At 62.4% G+C, this 18,562-nt stretch overlaps 1 protein-coding gene across 1 annotated transcript; it reads left to right on the plus strand.

The window, feature by feature from the left end:
* The first annotated feature begins 2,393 nt into the window (after positions 1–2,393).
* MKNK2 (MAPK interacting serine/threonine kinase 2) lies at positions 2,394–15,960 on the plus strand. The gene is made up of 12 exons (XM_012435840.3): positions 2,394–2,490; positions 6,469–6,793; positions 6,874–6,971; positions 10,397–10,476; positions 10,750–10,823; positions 11,060–11,164; positions 11,267–11,322; positions 11,402–11,497; positions 11,869–12,063; positions 12,710–12,874; positions 13,675–13,718; positions 13,963–15,960. The coding sequence occupies exons 1-12, from the start codon at positions 2,440–2,442 to the stop codon at positions 14,204–14,206; spliced, it is 1,533 nt and encodes a 510-aa protein (XP_012291263.2). The 5' UTR covers positions 2,394–2,439; the 3' UTR covers positions 14,207–15,960.
* The last annotated feature ends 2,602 nt before the right edge of the window (positions 15,961–18,562 follow it).

Below are 18,562 nucleotides of genomic sequence, written 5' to 3' on the forward strand. Positions count from 1 at the left end.
TGGGTCCACAGAGGGGAATGGACACAGCTCCACACCTGCACCGAGGACAGGGCACACCAGGAGATGCTCCCACTTGCTCTGCCAACTGAGTTGAGTCCCTGGAAAAGCCTGTCCCTGTCCTAACCCTGGTACCTGTGAACGGGAAAATATTTGGAAATCAGCTCTTTGCAGATGTGACCAAGTGAAGATGTGATTGCACTGGGGGCACTGATCCAATGACGGGGGTCCGTCTAAGAAGAGGCGACCGCAGGCCTGGTGGCGCATGCCTGTCATCCCAGCGCTTTGAAAGGCTGAGGCGAGGATCACTTGAGGCCCGGAATTCAAGTCCAGCTTGGGCAACATAGTGAGACCCCATCATCCCATCTCTACAGAATTTTTTTTTTTTTTTTTGAGATGGAGTTTTGCTCTTGTTGCCCAGGCTGGAGTGCAATGGCACGATCTAGACTCACTGCGGCCTCCCCGTCCCGGGTTCCAGCGATTCTCCTGTCTCAGCCTCCCCAGTAGATGGGATTACAGGCGTGCACCACCACACCCCGCTAATTTTTGTATTTTTTTTAGTAGAGACAGGGTTTCACTATGTTGGCCAGGCCGGTCTCGAACTCCTGACCTCCTGATCCACCCACTTGGGCCTCCCACAGTGCTGCAGTTTCTGTTGTTTTAAGCCCACCGGTGTGTGGCCTGTGTTACAGTGGCTGCAGGAAGCTCACATGCCCACACGATCCCCACGTGCCTGTGTGTGCGCGTGTGCACACACACACACTCACACTCCTTTCCTCCATGCACTACTTAGTCGGTGCCCTCTTGAGCCAGGCCCGGGCAGGCAGGTCTAGCAGCTCCACCCCAGGCCCCTGGAGCCAAGGTGTGTGTGTGTGCCTGCGCATGTCTGTCTTCACACGCACACACACGCACCTACGTGCACAAGAAGAGGGGTGGGGGTACCTGGTTTTGTCTCCCCACTGCCAAGAGTCAGAGCAATGCCAGGTTTTGGGTTCAGGCTGGGAATTCCCCAAAGCCTCCTCCCACTGCCCCCGGGGTGGCTGAGTTCGGGCCTCCCAGCCCCTTCGGCCTGAGAGCTGTGGCCTTGCTGGCAGGGGCCCTCCAGCCTCAGGTCACTGGGGCTCCAGCCTCTCTGAACTCAGGGCCTGGTTGGAGGATGGTGGGATGGGCTGTGGGAAGCTTCTGGAAACCCCTGCAGAAGAGGAGACCACAGTCCACCCAGCAGGTGAACCCCCACTCCTGTGGGGCCCCGGGGAGGAATTTGAACCAGGATGCTGTGGGAGGCGGGGCTGGCCGCTGAGGAGGAGCGGATTCTGTCTACGCCTGGCGTGTGGCCCCAGCTAAAATGGGACTGTGTTTTACTTCCCGTCCTGGCCACCATCCACCCCTTGGGCCCTCTCCCCGTCGGTCTCGGTCCCCACCCCCTACTCTGGGTCCTGTCAATCACAAAGCCAACTCGGGGAGTCACTGGTCCCCAGGCAGGGGTGGCCCAGGGGAAGGGAGTAGGTGGCGGTGGCCGGACCCCCAGCACTGCGAGGGAGTGGCTGGGACTCGAAGCGCGCTGGGGGTGCAGGAGGGCAGAGCTGGCGCCAGCATCGGGGAATTGCAAGAGGGAACCATGGCCGGTTCCAGAGCCAGGGCATGACCCAAGGGAGTCGGGGTATGCTAGGCCCGGGGCGGCAAGCCGGCGGAGTTGCCCTGCGTAGGGCCAGCCGGCAGAACTCGGCTCAGTGCCCCGCAGGTCCCTCGAATGCCGCGAGCCTCAGACAGCACAAGACGGGCCACCCCGAGCCGCGCTCAGGGACGCTGCCTCGGTTCCGCACGGAGACCCCGTGCGTCGCACTGCGCATGCGTGCGCTAGCCGTTTCGGACCCGCTTGGCAGCCGGAGCGCGCAGCCGCACTGCGCTCCCAGAGAGCGCCCCCTCCAGGACCCGCCCACGTCGCGCGTAGGGGGCGAGGCCGGGCGGAGCCTGCGTCGAGGGCGGGGCCAGGGCAAGTCGGGGCCTATAAAGGTGGCGGCGGCTGCGACGCGCCCGGCTCCTCTCGGCGGCGGCGGCGGCGGCGGCCCAGGCGGAGGGGTCCGCTCTGGCGGTGGTGGCGGCGGCGGCGCTGTTCCCCGCGCGGTCCGCGGAGCGGGGTCCGGGCTGCCCGACGTGGGGCGGCGGCGGCACTGCGGCCCCGGCCCGAGCCCGACCCCGGTGAGTGAGAACCCCAAGGCGGCCCCGGGAGCTCCGACCCAGTAGCGGGAACGGGCCCCGCGGAGCCCTCGCCGCCCCCGCCCGGTCCGCGCTCCCGGCAGGCCGGGCCCCGCTCACCGCCCTCCCTTTGTCTGCTCCCGCCCGCAGGGTCCCCTCCTCGGCCGCCCCCCGCCCGGCCGCCCGCCCTCGGGCGGCCCCCCGGGCCCTCGGTCCCTTACCCCGCTGGCGGGGCCCGGACAGAAGATGGTGCAGAAGAAACCAGCCGAAGTTCAGGGCTTCCACTGTTCGTTCAAGGTGAGGCCCGGGGTCGGTTTGGGGACGCTCCGGGCCGGACCACCAGAATGGCTGGCGCGGGGGGGGCGCGGCGCTCACCCCTAGGACCGGCTCCCAGGGCTCGTGCCCAGCCCCCGCCCTGCACCCTGGGCTGCCCCGGCCGGCCGTGCGCCCAGCGGGGTCGGTGTGCGAGGATGGGGGCGGTCAGAAGGTCGCAGTCCACTCCCCGGCCGTGGCCGTGGGGTCCTTCCTCCAGGACCCCCAAGTGAGGCTGGCAGCGCGCGCCCCCTGCCCGTCAGGGCGTCAGGCTGTGTCCCCTGCAGGCCCCCGCCGCGTGTGTTTTGGGGGTTCAGCGAGCTGCAGTCCTGTCCCAGTCGCTGCGTTGGGGGGGATATCTCCTGCAAGCTCCAGCTGGTTGTGCCCCGGGGGGGAGGGTTCAGCGGGCCACGGTCCCTTTCCTACCTCCGTGTGGCTTCTGGGGACCTTCCTTCGGAATCCCCAGGCCGGGCGAGTCAGGTGCACCCACTCCCGGTGGCCTGTGCCATGGGGGAGGGGATGGGACGTTCCCCTCAGCCCTGCACTTCCCAGACACCCCAGGCCCGAGTGCTGTTTCCTGTCGGAGCGGGAAGTTTCTGCGCAGCCTGGGCGGGTGGTGACTGCTGTTGAGTGCTGGTCTCAGATGAGCGAATCTTGGGGGGGAAGGGGAGGGCAGGTGCTGGGCAGGGGCCCCTCAGGACCTGGCCCAGGGGACGCAGTGATGTCAGCCGGCCTGCCCCACCCCGCAGGCTGGGTTATGTAATGGCTTCGCCGGGCTTCCTTGGGCAGGGGCCTGTTGCCTGGTATGGAAGGCAGGACTGGAGAGAGAGAGAGAGAGAGAGAGAGAGAGAGAGTGTGTGTGTGTGCGTGTGTGTGTGTGTACACACGCGTGGTGCTCCAGGGTGGGAGGAGCAAGGAGAGACTCTGGGAAGAATTCCCAAGCCTGTCCAGCCAGCGTCCCGGGCCACCACCCACCCCTGCACCCATGCCCAGTTTTTATAGGGCAGCAGGCCTGGCACCATCAGTGTCAGACTGGGCAGGAGAGGGGACCTGACAGACGTCTTTTCCCTCCTGTGGCCAGGGGTGAGCTGATACAGGGTCAGCGCATGGGGCCAGCCAGGCAGCCAGAGCAAACTTGAACTTTCTAGATGGTTCCAGCCGCCTCCTGCCAAGGCCTGCTGACTCGAGTCCCGTAGCCAGTAGCCAGACCGAGAGCGGTGGGGCCAGGACCGCCCCCACTGCCCGGGACTGTGGGCTGGCCTCTGTACGGCCAGGGCAGCCTGGCGGGGAGCTGGGAAGGTGGGAGGCTGGGTGGAAGAGGGCCTGGCAGGCAGTCCTGGCTGTGAGGTGTTCCTCCAGGTGGCCAGGACCGGTTCTCTAGGAATCTCCTCCCACCACCCCCACCACGCACGGCTGCTCCCTGGATTGGGGCCACCTCTCCTGAAATACTCTCCCTGCCTCCGCCAGGCAGCAACCCAGCAGGGAGGCACGGCCGCTGGTGTCTTGGGTTTCTTTCCTTTCTCCGATGGGAAAGTGAGGCTCCTAGGTGGCAGGCCTGGGGTTCCCCTGCACGCGGGCGAGGAGGCCTTGGAGTCTCGTGCGGCCTGGCTCCTCTGCCGTGGTGGCTCCGGCCGTCCATCTGTAGCTCTGCTGAGTTGGAGGCTGTGGCTGACGGCAGTGAATGGTGGGCTCTGCGGCCCCCTTGGGTCCTTTCACCCTCCTGAGCTCCCACGGGTTGGGGGCAGCTGCCTCCCGTCTCACCTGTGACGGGCCCCAGGGGGAGGTCACTAGGCCAAGGTCACACAGCAGGTGAGCGCCAGTCTGGCCTTTGACCCTGGTCACCCACCTTATGCTGGTGACTGCCCCGGGGTCACCAGGGCCTCTGGACAAGAGCCGTGTGGGAATGCTGACTCCCCGTGGGGGCTGGGTGGAGCCTCCCTTCCTTCCCTCCTCCCGCACAGGCCTCCTGGCAGCTATCTGCCCTAGCCAGGTGGGTGGGGAGTCAGGAGGGCTGCTCAGCTCTCGGCTCCTCCCAAACTCTGCCCTCTGGCCTCCACCCGTCTCCTGGCCTCAGGTCTCCCACGGGCTCCCCAGAGTCTCACTTCTGCTGAACGACCCTCCTGTTAGAGCCCCACTCAGGTTGTCTGGGACCCAGAGAGGGGCAGTGAGTTGGCCCAGAGCCCGCAGCATCCTCACTGGGACTGGGACCCCCCACCACCTCTGCAGGCCCCTCCTGCCTGGTCCACCCGGCCAGGTGAGGCTGAGAGCTCAGTCATACAAGGAACCTGACCTGGCCTCAGTTCCCCAGCTTCAAAGGCCTGGGCCCTCATAAAGGGACTGGCAGTCCCCATGCTGGTGGTTCACTTGGCAGACATGTCCACATGTGTTCCAGCCATCTTCCGCGGGGGGTAGGAAAGGCTCACCTAACTGCACAGTTCCTTGCCCTGGTCAGGGTCACCCCTACGGGTCCTTGGCTGTGTCGTTTCTTGACCCAGCCCCAGCCCGCCCAGTGCAACAGTCCTGGGATTGAATCCTGGCCTCTAGGGTCCGAAGTGGGTTCCTTAGTTGGGTGCCAGGGCCCCGCCAGGGGCTCCCTCTGTGGGTGGCTGGCACTGAGACAGGAGAGGGCAGGTCGTGGCCTGGGCAGGGCCTGGCACACTCACGCCTGTGGGTGCCTCCCCTATGAGCCCCCAACACTGTGTGGACTGACTGGTGACTGTGGGGTGGGGTGGCTGGAGGCAGATGAGCCTCGGGTGGGGTGGTTAGATGCACAGAGCTGGGTGGGGCAAGGTGTGCCAGGCAGCCGCTGGACACAAGCGGAGAAGTGCAGGGACCTGGGCTCGGGCAGGGGCAGAAGGCAGGGTTGATGGGGCAGAGCCCTTACCTGCAGCCGGCCGCAGGCACTGAGCAAAAGGGAGGGGAGCAGCTTAGGGGAAGGAGAGGCAGCGGTGATGTGCCATTTCACACGGGGGGAAACTGAGGCCCAGGGAGGACAGCTGCCCCGAGATAGCCCAGGAGGCCGTGGGAAAGCAGGCACCGCCACCAGGCTGGCAGCCCTCCCAGTGACTCACCTCCCTCCCACTGCTCCGCTGCCTTTGATCCCCATGACCCACCCAGAGGTCAGGCGTCCCCGTTCTGTGGACAAGCAGACAGAGGTGCAAGACGTGGCCTGGGCCCCGCGGCGACTCAACCCTGGCATGGAGGCAGGGTTCTTGAGAGCCGTCTGTTTGTGTCTGTCCCCTCCTCCAAATGCACCCCTTTCCCAGAGGCCCCAAGGCCCTGGGCTGTGGGTGTGAGGAGGGCTTCCCCACGGTCCTGTGGAGATTGGGGCCCATCCTCCTCTGGGGTGGGGCCGTCCTGGGCACTGCAGGGTGCTGAGCAGTGTCCCTGCCCCATCCCACTCCATGTCAGGAGCTCCCCCAGCCAGTCATAAACACAGATGTCCCCAGGCATGACCCAATGTCCCCTGGGGAACAGAATCACCCCCGGGGAGACCCCCCCAGGTTAGCAGATTCCATGGGCCCCCAAGAGACTGCCTTCCCTGATCAGGCCTTGATGAGGTGCTAGAAGGCCGCACTCCTTCCGCAGGTGGGTCACGCCTGTGATCTCAGCACTTTGGGAGGCCGAGGCCAGGGGTTCAAGACCAGCCTGGGCTACATAGCAAGACTTTATCTCTTGCTATGTTGTCAAAACACGAATTTAAAAAAAGAGAGACGTCTACACACACTGCGTGGGGGACAGCGAGGAAGTGAATCCCAGGATCTGGGGCCCCCCTGGTTTATGCCACCTGCCCTATCGGGGAGTTAATCCTGGTGTCATGTGAGCAGGGGACCGAGGTGATTTTTCCGAAATGCTCAGCCCAGGCTTTGTGAGCCGGACGCTGTGGCGTTGGTGGAATGGGTCTCCCTGCTGCTGGGCAGGGATGGATGGGCCTGAGGGCCTCTCCTCTCTTCTCCCCTGCAGGGCCAGAACCCCTTCGAGCTGGCCTTCTCTCTAGACCAGGCCCACCACGGAGACTCTGACTTTGCCCTGCAGTGCTCAGCCCGCCCTGGTGAGGGGCCCGAGGGGGAGGAAGGCACGGGGCAGCCGCCGTCGCCGCCATGGCAGTGGCCCACTCCTGCAGGAGGGTGGGGGCTGGCCGGCCAGGGCCCTGTCCTGAGCCCTCTAGGCGTGCCTCCTGGGACAGACATGCCGGCCAGCCAGCCCATCGACATCCCGGACGCCAAGAAGAGGAGCAAGAAGAAGAAGCGCGGCCGGGCCACCGACAGCTTCTCGGGCAGGTTCGAAGGTGAGCGGGCGCGGCTGCACTGGGGGGGCGGGGCGGGGAGCGGCCAGGGTCCCTCTCACCCCCGCCCCGCTGCCCCACAGATGTCTACCAGCTGCAGGAGGATGTGCTGGGGGAGGGCGCCCATGCCCGCGTGCAGACCTGCATCAACCTGATCACCAGCCAGGAGTACGCTGTCAAGGTGGGCCTGCGGTCACACCCTCAGGGACCCGGTGCCCTAGGATCGGTGCTGCAGGGGTGGGAGCAGGGTGTGGCATTCCGGCTTGCTCTGCATCCTACAGCTGGGAAAACCAGTGTATAAAAGTGGCCACCGGGCCTGAGCCCAGTCGGGAATGACAGCAAAGGTGACCTCCTGCGCGCCCCCCCCACAATATCCAGGCAGCCAAAGACCTGGTACCAGAGTGGGAACTTCAGTCACCACTGGGTGCTCTGGGCAGTCCCTTCCTGAGTCGTCCTTGGGGGGGTGCATGGCAGTTGTATGACCAGGATCAAAACCCAGTGTCACATCCCAGGGCCCAGAGGAGCTTTGTGTCTGGGGAACCTCAGTGCAGGCCAGCGAGAGTGTGGGGCTAGGCTGGCTGCCGAACCCAGGGTATGGCCGAAGGGCTGGGATTAGGAGCCTTTTGAGGCCCTGGTGCTGACCCTGTGACCTTGTGGGCCTGGCGGTTGGATCCTGTGTTCCAAGAAATCTTCCAGGCTTCCCTGGTGACCTGGCACCTGGCTTCCAGGCTGGGTGGGGTCCCGGGAGGGCTGGCTGCCCCAGAAAGAGGGCCAGGTGTCCCCTGGCGAGTTTGGCTGGCCAGGGGCCTTTGGGTCCTGGTGGACGGCCAGGCCAGTGCCTTCCTCTGAGGAGGAAGAGGACGGGTGGCCAAGGTGGGGAGGCCACTAGCTGGGCTGGCCAGGTGCTGGGACCACGTGGGCAACAGGTGGGGACAGACGCAGTACAGTCCCTGCTTCCCAGGAGCCTCCAGCAGGCCAGGGCGATGGTGCAGGAGCACTAGGCCCCTACGGAGCACTTCTGCACGGCAGGCGTCCCTCTGAGCACGGCCCCCTCCAGGTGGCCCCACGGGCAGCCTTGCTTCCTGTCCTTGTTTGACAGATAGGGACACTGAGGCTCGGGGGCTTAGGTAGCCTGAGTCACGCTGTGTAGTCTCTGGGGGCTCCTAACTGGTGTCTCAGAGACACCTCCCTGCTCATCTTGCTGCCTTGACCCCATGCGGTCAGTGCTGGGATCTGGAGAGCCGGGGGGACTTCCTGGTGGAGGTGTTGGTCACTGACGTACAGGAGTTGGTCCAGCCAGGTGGCAATGGGAGGAGGAGGTGTCCTGGGCGAGTCAGAGAGGCTAATCGCTGACGCTGTGGGTTCGAGGAGTGTTGTTTCATTATGTGGTGACTGGGGTGTGGGCCCTCTGCCCTAAGTGGGCCAGTGCGTGTCGCTGGTGGAGGCTTCCTTGGGCTTGCCTGGTGCCACGAGGCTGCTGGTGGATGCAGATCCCCAAGCTGGGACCTCAGAAGAGGCCCCTTCTCTGCCAGGAGGGGCTGCGCTCCCCTTCCTGAAGCCTCATTCTAGCCGGCCACCCAACGCACAGGATGAAGTTCATTTTTTTTTTTTTTTTTTGAGATGGAGTTTCTCTCGTCACCCAGGCTGGAGCACAGTGGCAGGATATCTCGGCTGACCACAACCTCCACCTCCTGGGTTCAAGCAATTCCGCCTCAGCCTCCGAAGTAGCTGGGACTACAGGCGTGCATCACCATGCCTGGCCAATTTTTTTTTTTTTTTTTTTTGGGATGAGAGTCTCGCTCTGTAGCCCAGGCTGGAGTGCAGTGGCGTGATCTCGGCTCACTGCACGCTCCGCCTCCTGGATTCTGGTTCAAGCAATTCTCCCACCTCAGCCTCCCAAGTAGCTAGGATTACACGCACGAGCCACCATGCCCAGCTAATTTTTGTATTTTTTTTAGTAGAGATGAGATTTTACCACATTGGCCAGTCTGGTCTTGAACTCCTGACCTTGTGATCCGCCCGCCTTGGCCTCCCAGAGTGCTGGGATTACAAGCATGAGCCCCGCGCCTGGCTGGAGTTGAGTTTTCTCCAGAACCATCTGCAGTGCGTGTCAGGCTCAGCCGTCGGCAGCAGCTTGGGTGGCGGCATCTCAGGACACCTTGGTGTCCAGTTGTTCTCCTGACCCTTCCTAGGGCAGTTTTGTTGGTCTGTATAGACACGGGACAGGGCAGAGGTGGGATCCAGGGGCTCAAGTGGACACCACGTCCCCTACCACCACCACGAGGCCATCACAGCGGGCAGGGAACCCAGGGCGGAGTGGTCATGCAGGCAGCCACCTGCCCAGTGAGAGGGGCCAGCATGTCCCGCCTGGGAAGAGGGTCCCAGCAGGTGCCAGGGGAGCTGTGGGCGCCTCCTGACCCCACCTGTGTGTGTGCAGGTGGCCGGGAGCAGCTGGATCAGGCAGGAACCTCTGGTCCTTAGAGCTGCTGGGGGTAGCGGGGTGGCTTCCTGAGGCTCTGGGGCTCAGGAAGGCTGGTCCCACTAATGGCTGGGGCGGCCAACCAGCGCGGGAGGCAGGTGTCTGCCAGGCTGGCACAGAGCCGGCGAGGAGGACTTGGTGCTGCGGCCACATGTGAGGTGGGGCCTCGTGGGTGGGCAGCCAGGTGCCCCAAGGCCTCCCTAGTTCTATGGGTCACATGGGAGCCGGCTCCTGGGGACAGAGAACTACAGCTGACCATCTCTTGGTCACGGAGGGTGGCCGCATAAGGCAGGGGACCCTGATGTCCTGTGGGGGTATTTTGCAGTCACAGGTCCCAAGTATGTCTCTGAGAGCTGTCAGGGTCACAGGTGGAGAGCTGGCCCACTGGCTTTTCTCTCTTTTCTTTCTCTCTTCTCTCTGTCTTTCTTTCCCTCCCTCCTTCCTCTCCTCCTTTCAATGGAGTTTCACTGTTGCCAGGCTGGAGTGCAGTGGCAGCTTTTTTGAGATGGAGTCTCACTCTGTTGCCAGGCTGGAGTGCAGTGGCGTGATCTCGCTGCAATCTCTGCTTTCCTGCGTCAGCCTCCTGAGTAGCTGGGATTACAGGCAAACATTACAGCTAATGTTTGTATTTTTAGTAGAGACAGTTTCACCATGTTGGCCAGGATGGTCTCAATCTCCTGACCTCGGGACCTGCCCATCTCGGCCTCCCAAAGTGCTGGGATGACAGGCTTGAGCCAGCGCACCCGATCTTCTTTCTTTCTTTCCTGTCCCTGACTTGCTTTCTCTTTTTTTTTTAAATTAGAGACAGGGTCTCGCTCTGTCACCCAGGGTCTTGCTCTGTCACCCAGGGTCTCGGTGTCACCCAGGCTGTAGCGCAGTGGTACCACCATAGCTCACTACTAATTTAAAAAGTGTTTTGAAGAGATGGGGTCTGGCTCTGTTGCTCAGGCGATCCTCCTGCCTCAGCCTGCCAAAGTACTGGGATAACAGGCATGAGCCCTGCCCTCTAGAGTTGCAGGGTGTAAGTGTGGTGAGCTCCAGGTGTGGCAGTGGAGTTTCTGGCCTGCCCCTCTCTGCCCCGTGAGCCTCCTGCTCACCCAGGTGCTGTGTCCCCTTGCCCATTTCAGATCATTGAGAAGCAGCCGGGCCACATTCGGAGCAGGGTTTTCCGGGAGGTGGAGATGCTGTACCAGTGCCAGGGACACAGGTAGGTGGCACACCCTTGCCACGGCACGGGTCTGAGCCTGAACACCACATCACCCCAGCAAGCATGTGTAGGGCACCCAGATTCCCAGGCCCTGTGTTCCCCTCCCTGAAGCAGGCTGGCTGGCAGCCCCAGGTGGGCAGTGTGAAGCGGGCCCATTACCACAGTCCCAGTCTCTGGGGGACAGACCCCCCCTCCTAGGCTGGGCAGCAGGTACCCAGGGACCTCACGAAGCCTGAGCTCCTCTCTTGCCCCCCCACCCCTACCCCCACCCAGGAACGTTCTAGAGCTGATTGAGTTCTTCGAGGAGGAAGACCGCTTCTACCTGGTATTTGAGAAGATGCGAGGAGGTACCTGGGGCCACCGGGCTCCGGGGAGGGAGGGAGCTGGGGGAGGTATTTCCAGCTGGGTCCTTATGGGGAGGGGGCTTGTGGGGTCCGAATGTCCTGCCCAAATAAATGGTGGCTCAGGGGCGAGGGCTTTGGGCCCGAGGAAGCCGGTGTGGGGGCGACCCCGCCAAAGTGGAGGTGGGGGCGGGCCTTGAGGGGACTCGGAGGTGACCTGCGTGTTCCCCCTGCCTGTCCAGGCTCCATCCTGAGCCACATCCACAAGCGCCGGCACTTCAACGAGCTGGAGGCCAGCGTGGTGGTGCAGGACGTGGCCAGTGCCTTGGACTTTCTGCACAACAAAGGTGGGTGGTGAGCCCACCCGGGGTCCCCTAGGGTCACTTGCTAAGGACTGCTCGAAGATCCCCAGCCCCTCACCCTCTGTGGTTCTGTGGCTTCTCCCCCAGGCATCGCCCACAGGGACCTAAAGCCGGAAAACATCCTCTGTGAGCACCCCAACCAGGTAGGCCAGCTCCGGCAGGGTGGCCCCGCGGGAGGGCGGGCCGCGTGGGGCCGCTCACGTCCTCTTTGGCCCCCCGTAGGTCTCTCCCGTGAAGATCTGTGACTTCGACCTGGGCAGCGGCATCAAACTCAACGGGGACTGCTCCCCCATCTCCACCCCGGAGCTGCTCACCCCGGTGAGGCCCGCGGGTCGGGGTCGGGGAGGGCTGGGGGCGCGGCCGCCCGCTCTGCGGTTGTGTAACCTCGTGGAGCCGAGGCCGCGGAGCCCGGGCTTCCGCCTAGCAACAGCCGTTGATTGGCTGGGTGGGGAGACGGGGCGGGGCCTCGGTCAGGCGCCGACACCCGCCGCTGTTTGGCCGGGTGGGGCGGGGCTGCGGCCGGAGTGGGGCGAACTCAGCACCTGCTGATTGGGCGGGGCGCTTTCCCGGCAGCCGCTGATTGGTCGGGCGGGTCCGAGCTGCTAGCGCAGGTGACCCGCAGTTACCCGTGCCCGAGCCCCACGTGATGCCGGGAAGCCCCGGCTGACGCGTCCTTCCCCCGCCCGCAGTGCGGCTCGGCGGAGTACATGGCCCCGGAGGTGGTGGAGGCCTTCAGCGAGGAGGCCAGCATCTACGACAAGCGCTGCGACCTGTGGAGCCTGGGCGTCATCCTGTACATCCTGCTCAGCGGCTACCCGCCCTTTGTGGGCCGCTGCGGCAGCGACTGCGGCTGGGACCGCGGCGAGGCCTGCCCTGCCTGCCAGGTGCGGCGGCCGGCGCGCACTCTTCCCCCGGGCCTGCCCTGCACAGCCCCTAGCCGCTGGGGACCTGCACCCTGACCACCCCAGGAGCTTGAGCTGTGCACCCCCTAACCCCAGGAGTCCTGCCTTGTGCACCCCCACATCGCTGGTGACCAGCCCTGTGCACCGCCACACCCCAGGGACCTGCCCTGTACGCCCTCCCTGATGCCATCCGCAGGGCAGTGCCCCCCGTCCTCCAGGTTCTCGATGGCTTTTCAGCTTTGCTTGCCCAAGGAAAAAGCCAGACAGGGTTGAGAGATCTGAGAGGTGGAGTGAGGTCCCTGGTTTGGGGGCATCAGGCTCAGGCCACCTGCCCGGCGGTCAAGGCTCAGCATCTGTGGTCTGCGACCCCTGGAACCAGGTCCCCCGTAGCTGCCTTTTTGAAATCCAGGTCCACTTGGGTAGAGCTGACTCTCCAGGTCCAGCTCCCAGTCCCCTCTGCCCCCCGCATGCGTGGTCTAAGGTTTTGGTAGTTGTGGTTTTGATGGAGCCATGTGTCAGCCCTCGGTATCCAGGCCCCGGGGCAGGTCTAAGCCCCCTGTCCACAGTTCAGGTTTACCGTGCGGATGCCCTTGGTCATGCAGCTGACCCCCGTGTTCTGTGCCTCCAGAACATGCTGTTTGAGAGCATCCAGGAAGGCAAATATGAGTTTCCCGACAAGGACTGGGCCCACATCTCCTGCGCCGCCAAAGACCTCATCTCCAAGCTGCTCGTCCGCGACGCCAAGCAGAGGCTGAGCGCCGCCCAAGTCCTGCAGCACCCTTGGCTTCAGGGGGTGAGTGCCAGCCCCCGGGGCAGGGAGGGCATGGGGGGCAGCCTCAGCAAACATGGCAAGCCCCGAGGGTGCCGCCTGGGCACCCCAAGATGCATTGAGGCTTGGGATGAGGGGTGCAGCCGAAATCCTCACTGCCCACCAGTGCACGGTGCCCACTGGCCTGGCAGGCGGCTCCCAGGAGCAGTTAGTCAATCTGGAGGGTGGTGGGGACCTGCGCCCAGCAGCAAGCTGGAGTCAGGCCGGCAGCTAGCCCAGCCGACATAGACCCCGGCCCAGCCTGGCCTAGGTCTCAGGCCCACGCTCCACCTCCACCCGTCCTCTGTGGCCTCCGATCCGGGAGCAGTTGCGTGTTTCTCCTGTCAGAGGTCATCTGAGCAGAGCTGCCACCCTAGGGAGTGAGGATTTACTAAAAGTAGCAGCTGGGGTAACTCTATCTCCAGGCGAGAGGCTGGGGACCTCCATACTCCTCCCAGGAGCATCCAGAGACCTGTGGGTTAAGAGTGGGGCAGAGGTGGGTTTGGGCTGGGAACAGCTGGGGGAGGTGGGGCTTGGGGCTCTGCCCCTCACCCTCACTGGGTCTTGCACTGCCAGCCTGGCTCAGCCTCAGGTTCCCTGGGCAGGTGGACATGGAGCCTCCCCATAGAGACCTTGGGGCGAGGGACTTGGCTCCCGGGGCACCCGGCTGCACTCCTGGTCTCCGGTGGGGTCCTGGTGATGGGGTGGGCATGGCGTCCCTTGGCCAGATACCTCGTCACCGCCCTGGCTGCTCTCCAGCCCTGTCTCCCCCGCTCTCGTTGCAGTGCGCCCCGGAGAACACCCTGCCCACTCCCATGGTCCTGCAGAGGTGAGGCCCGGGTCCAGGGGGCAGGGTTTCCAAGTTAAGATGCTTGTAAAAGACCCAGAAAGTCTCTTTGGGGTCAGGGAGGCAGGCAAGTGCCGGGTGGCTCAGTGGTGCTTCCGGCGGGGCTCTGGCGTCAAGGGGGCTGGGAAGGGGGCGGACAGCCCCTTCCTCCAGAGCTTTGCACAGACTCCAGGGGTCCCCTAAGGGGTGCCTTCTGGGTGACCACCTGCCCCACCTTGTTTCCTAGGAACAGCTGTGCCAAAGACCTCACGTCCTTCGCAGCAGAGGCCATCGCCATGAACCGGCAGCTGGCCCAGCGCGACGAGGACCTGGCGGAGGAGGAGGCTGCGGGGCAGGGCCAGCCCGTCCTGGTCCGAGCTACCTCACGCTGCCTGCAGCTGTCCCCGCCCTCCGAGTCCAAGCTGGCCCAGCGGCGGCAAAGGGCCAGCCTGTCCTCGGCCCCCGTGGTGTTGGTGGGAGACCGTGCCTGACCCTCCATCTGCCCTCTGTACATAGGTCGCCTGTCCCCAGATCAAATCGAAAGGTTTTTTAAGCTATCTCCAGCTGGCGTCCAGCGGGCTGCCTCTCCTCCGGCTGGATTCCCAGGCACTAAGCTCAGCTGAGGGGGCCGTTTTATAGAAGGTTTTTGCTTTTGGGTTTGTTTTTTTCCCGTTTCTGCCCCCTGCCCTTTATTTTTTCTCCTTTTGATGGTTAAAAGCAATGCAGGCACCTGGGGAGGTGGGCAGAGGGTGTGGGGCTGGGCTTGTCCATTCCCCGGCCCCCCTGCCCGCTCACCTGAACTGAAGGTGTCCCAGTCACTTGCACCGCCCGCCACCTGCCCATGTGGCTCGCAGCGACAGGAGAGCAGGCCCGCAGCGTTCGCCATCTTCCAGAGGTGGGGAGGGAAATGGGACCCTGCTGTGTGTCCTCTCCCACCCGCAGTACTTCAGGGACAGGCTCTTCCTTCTATCCCTCACCCTGATGCACCCCTGCTGGCTTGGTCGGGGAAGAGAGGGGATGCCTGTCTCCAGATGGGCCAGGCGGGCAGGTGGAAGGCAGGTGGAAGGCAGCCGACCCACCCCACCCCACCCCACCGGATACCCTAGCCCCTCACCCGCACCTGCGTCGTCCCTGTGATAGTTGACAATCGGGCTTCCTGCAAGGCCCATCTGTCCAGGACCCGTGGTGGCACAACTCAGCCTCCGACCTTGACCTTAAGCTGCAGCTGACCCCGGGGGCTCGCCGCTACCCTCCCCACTGCGCCAGGGCCTGAGACCGCAGGAGCCCCCCGCTGGCCCGCAGTTACTTCCACCACTGCAGGCAGAGGGGCTGGACAGGCGCTGTCAGCCAACGTGGGGGTCCCAAAGACACCCCCTCTGGGCACCTGGTGCCCCTTCTCAGGGCTCAGTCTGACCGTGGCCACGTCCTGCCTCACGCCGCTCCTCAGGCCTGGCACAGAAGCGCTGTCAGGTCCATCCTCGCCCTTAGATCTGGGCCCAGACCCTGGGCTGGCCGAATCCTCACCCCCAGGGCAGCGTTTTAAGCCTGCCGCCTTCAGGAAAACGGCCGCAGCCTCAGCATCCCTTCGGGCACCCAGGAATTGGGGGTGTCTGCTCAGCCCCCCACCCCCCACGCTCTGACCCCCGGGGGCTGCAGATCCTGCCACCCCTTCCCGAGGGTGGGTATGTTCTATGCAATACAAAGTTCCACTTCTGAGTGTGAGGCTGTGGTGGTGCGTGGCAGCAAGGGCAGCGGACCCCCAACTCCATGCCTGGGGCAGCCCCTCTGGCTTCTAAATCCACGGTCGGGATCGTTCGTCATGTTTAGTCGTTTCTTTTTTTTAAGAAAGAAAAAACATCGGTTGACTTTGCTTCCCTGTTCTAGAAGAATACTTGAATGTGGCGGGGGGCCTGTTGGGGGGCCTGCCCAGCCCCACTACCCCTCCCAAATCTACGATGGTCACAGTCTGGTGGCTGTGGGGATGCTGTGCCCTCCCTGGTCCCCACTGCCCATATCTGTGGACTGCCCCTTCCAAAGACCCCAGGAAGATGGGGAAGGCCGCCCCCCTCCCCCATCATGTCCCGCCCGTCAGTGATTCCGTATTTTGCAATGGGGGATTCTCTGCCTTTTTGTATAAAAGAACTAGCAAACAGCCCCGCCTGCTGCAGGCAACCACAGCCATCCCAGCTCGAAAGCTGAGCGGCTAGCAGCTTTTTTTTTTCTTAAGGTGGGACAGTCACTTCCTCCTCCACTCCCCCCCACCCCGCGCCGCCGTCGCATCCACGTGTGACCTGGAGGACTGGTCAGAACCATTACTGTGAATGAGCGGAGATCCTGGGACGCCCAGGCCAGCTCCCAGCGCTGGGGGATGGAACAGCCATGTGTCAATGTTACGATGTTTTTAAAAGACAAAAAAAAAAAAAAAAAAAAACCTCAAAGTTTTTTTTAAAGTGGGGGAAAAACATCCAAGCACTTTAATTCCATTGTACCAGGTGGACTGATGGAGCTCAGAAGTTTTCCTTTACACCAACTGTCAATGCCGGAATTTTCTATTCTGTTTTGTAAGGATTTAATAAAAGTCAGAAAACCTGCTGCGTGTGCCTGAGTTCTGGTTTTCTGTCGCCGAATAAAGAGCTGTCCCCACCCTATTGGTGCAGAACCATGTTGTTTCCAGTGATGCCGTGAGTGGGGAGTTTTGAGGGGGCTGCTCCCGTGGGGTCTGTCTCGGCCCCAGGATGCCTGGATCCTCCTCTGGAAAGACAGGCAAGCAAACAGCTGAGCTCAACACCGGTGGCCTCATTCCTGCGAGCTGGGGTGACTCCAGGGCAGGGCTCAGCTGCCTGTTTGTTTGTTTGTTTGTTTTGAGATGATAGAGTCTCACTCTGTCGCCCAGGCTGGAGTACAAGTGGTGTGATCTTGGCTCACTGCAACCTCCACCTCCCGGGTTCAAGCGATTCTCCTGCCTCAGCCACCTGAGTAGCTGGGATTATAGGCACCCACCACCACTTCCAGCTAATTTTTATATTTTCAGTAGAGATGAGTCTTCATCATGTTGGTCAGGCTGAACTCGAACTCCTGACCTCGTGGTTCACCCGCCTCAGCCTCCCAAAATGCTGGGATTACAGGCATGAACCACCGCACCCGGCCATTTTTGTCTGTTTTTTAAACACGGTATCGGCCGGTTTAGGTGGCTCACGCCTGTAATCCCAGCACTTAGGCATGCCAAGGCAGGTGGATCACTTGAGTTCTGGCCAACACGATGAAACCCTGTCTCTACTGAAAATACAAAAATTAGCCTGGTGTGTTGCATGCCTATTCTGAGGCAAAAGAATCACTTGGACCTGGGAGGCAGAGGCTGCAGTGACCCGAGAGAGTGCCACTGCACTCCAGTCTGGGTGACAGAAATACGAGTGTGGTGATCCCAGCTTCACAGGAGGCCAAAGCAGGCGGACAGCTTGAGCCCAGGAGGTCGAGGCTGCAGTGAGGCATGATCATGCCACTGACCTCCAGGCTATAGAGTGAGACCCTGTTTTTTTTTTTTTTTTTTTTTTAAGAGTTTCACTCTTGTTGCCCAGGCTGGAGTGCAACCTCTACCTCCTGGGTTCAAGCGATTCTTTTGCCTCAGCCTCCCAAGTAGCTAGGATCACAGGCACACGCCACCACAACTGGCTAATTTGCTAATTTTAGTAGAGATGGGGTTTCTCCATGTTGGCCAGGCTGATCTCAAACTCCTGACTGCCGGTGATCCGCCCACCTCAGCCTCCCAAAGTGCTGGGATTACAGGCGTGAGCCACCATGCCCAGCTTTGTTTGTTTGTTTCTTTTTTTTTTTTGAGACAGAATCTGGCAACCCAGGCTGGAGTGCAGTGGTGCTATGTCTTGGCTCACTGCAACCTCCCACTCCCAGGTTCAACGGGTTCTCCTGCCTCAGCCTCCCGAATAGTGGGGATTACAGGCATGCCCCACCATAGACCAGCTATTTTTTTGTATTTTTAGTAGAGATGGGGTTTTGCTATGTTGGCCAGGCTGGTCTCTAAATCCTGGCCTCAAGTGATATGGCCCCCTCTGTCTCCCAAAGTGCTGGGATTACAAGCATGACGCAGCCAGGGCTCAGCTTCAAGCTGTGAACGGGGACCAGCGTCTGCAAGGAGCCTCCACGTGTGGCTTGGGCTTCCTCACAACATGGCAGCTGTGTTCCCAGCCCTGTCTCCAGGAAGCAGGGTTCCAAGCTACCAAAGCAGAAGCTACCAGGATGACCTGCTGGAAAGCCAAGCGGCGCCACCCCGGCCGCCTTCTCTGATTCTGCAGGAGGCACACGTCCTGCCCAGGTTCAAGGGGAGGGGAAGGGCAGGTTCTCCTCCTGGGAGAGGGTGAGAGACATTGTTGCCACTGCCTCTGGACTGTGCAACCTAAGAAGTCCTAGTGATTCTAACCTTCCCTGCATGGCCGGCAGATGAGCTGGACAGCCAAGGGCTGACCTCAGATTCTGGGATTGGGGGTAGACCAAGAAGGGCTTCCTGGAGGAGGGAGCAGAAGGGGGGACAGCGAAGCCTAGTGTTTAAGGAAGTCAGCCAGGGCTGCAATCCCAGCTGTAACCAGGCTGCTGTGTTCCTCAGTTTCCGGATACATCAAGCGGGAGCCAAGGTCAGCCAGGTGAACTACAGGCAGGTAGCGCAGTGCAGGGACAAAACCCAGAAGGAAAGAAACCGATGACGTCGCCTGATGGGGCGGGGCTTGAGGCCTGGATAGGGCGAGGCTTGGGGCCTCGGGGTGGGACTTATGATCTGGGGGCGGAGCCTTTAACTTGGAGGCGTGGCTTGCAATCTGAAGGGGCGGGGCCTTGTCTGG

This window comes from Aotus nancymaae, unplaced genomic scaffold (assembly GCF_030222135.1).
Source record: "Aotus nancymaae isolate 86718 unplaced genomic scaffold, 86718_ANA_hifiasm-v0.15.2.pri h1tg000124l, whole genome shotgun sequence".
Classification (NCBI taxonomy): domain Eukaryota; kingdom Metazoa; phylum Chordata; class Mammalia; order Primates; family Aotidae; genus Aotus; species Aotus nancymaae.

Coding starts and splice junctions, on each gene's coding strand:
- MKNK2 (XM_012435840.3), top strand. CDS start 2,440: ATGGTGCAGAAGAAACCAGCCGAAGTTCAGGGCTTCCACTGTTCGTTC. Junction 6,794..6,873: donor CTTCTCGGGCAGGTTCGAAG/GTGAGCGGGCGC, acceptor GCTGCCCCACAG/ATGTCTACCAGCTGCAGGAG. Junction 11,165..11,266: donor GGACTTTCTGCACAACAAAG/GTGGGTGGTGAG, acceptor CTTCTCCCCCAG/GCATCGCCCACAGGGACCTA.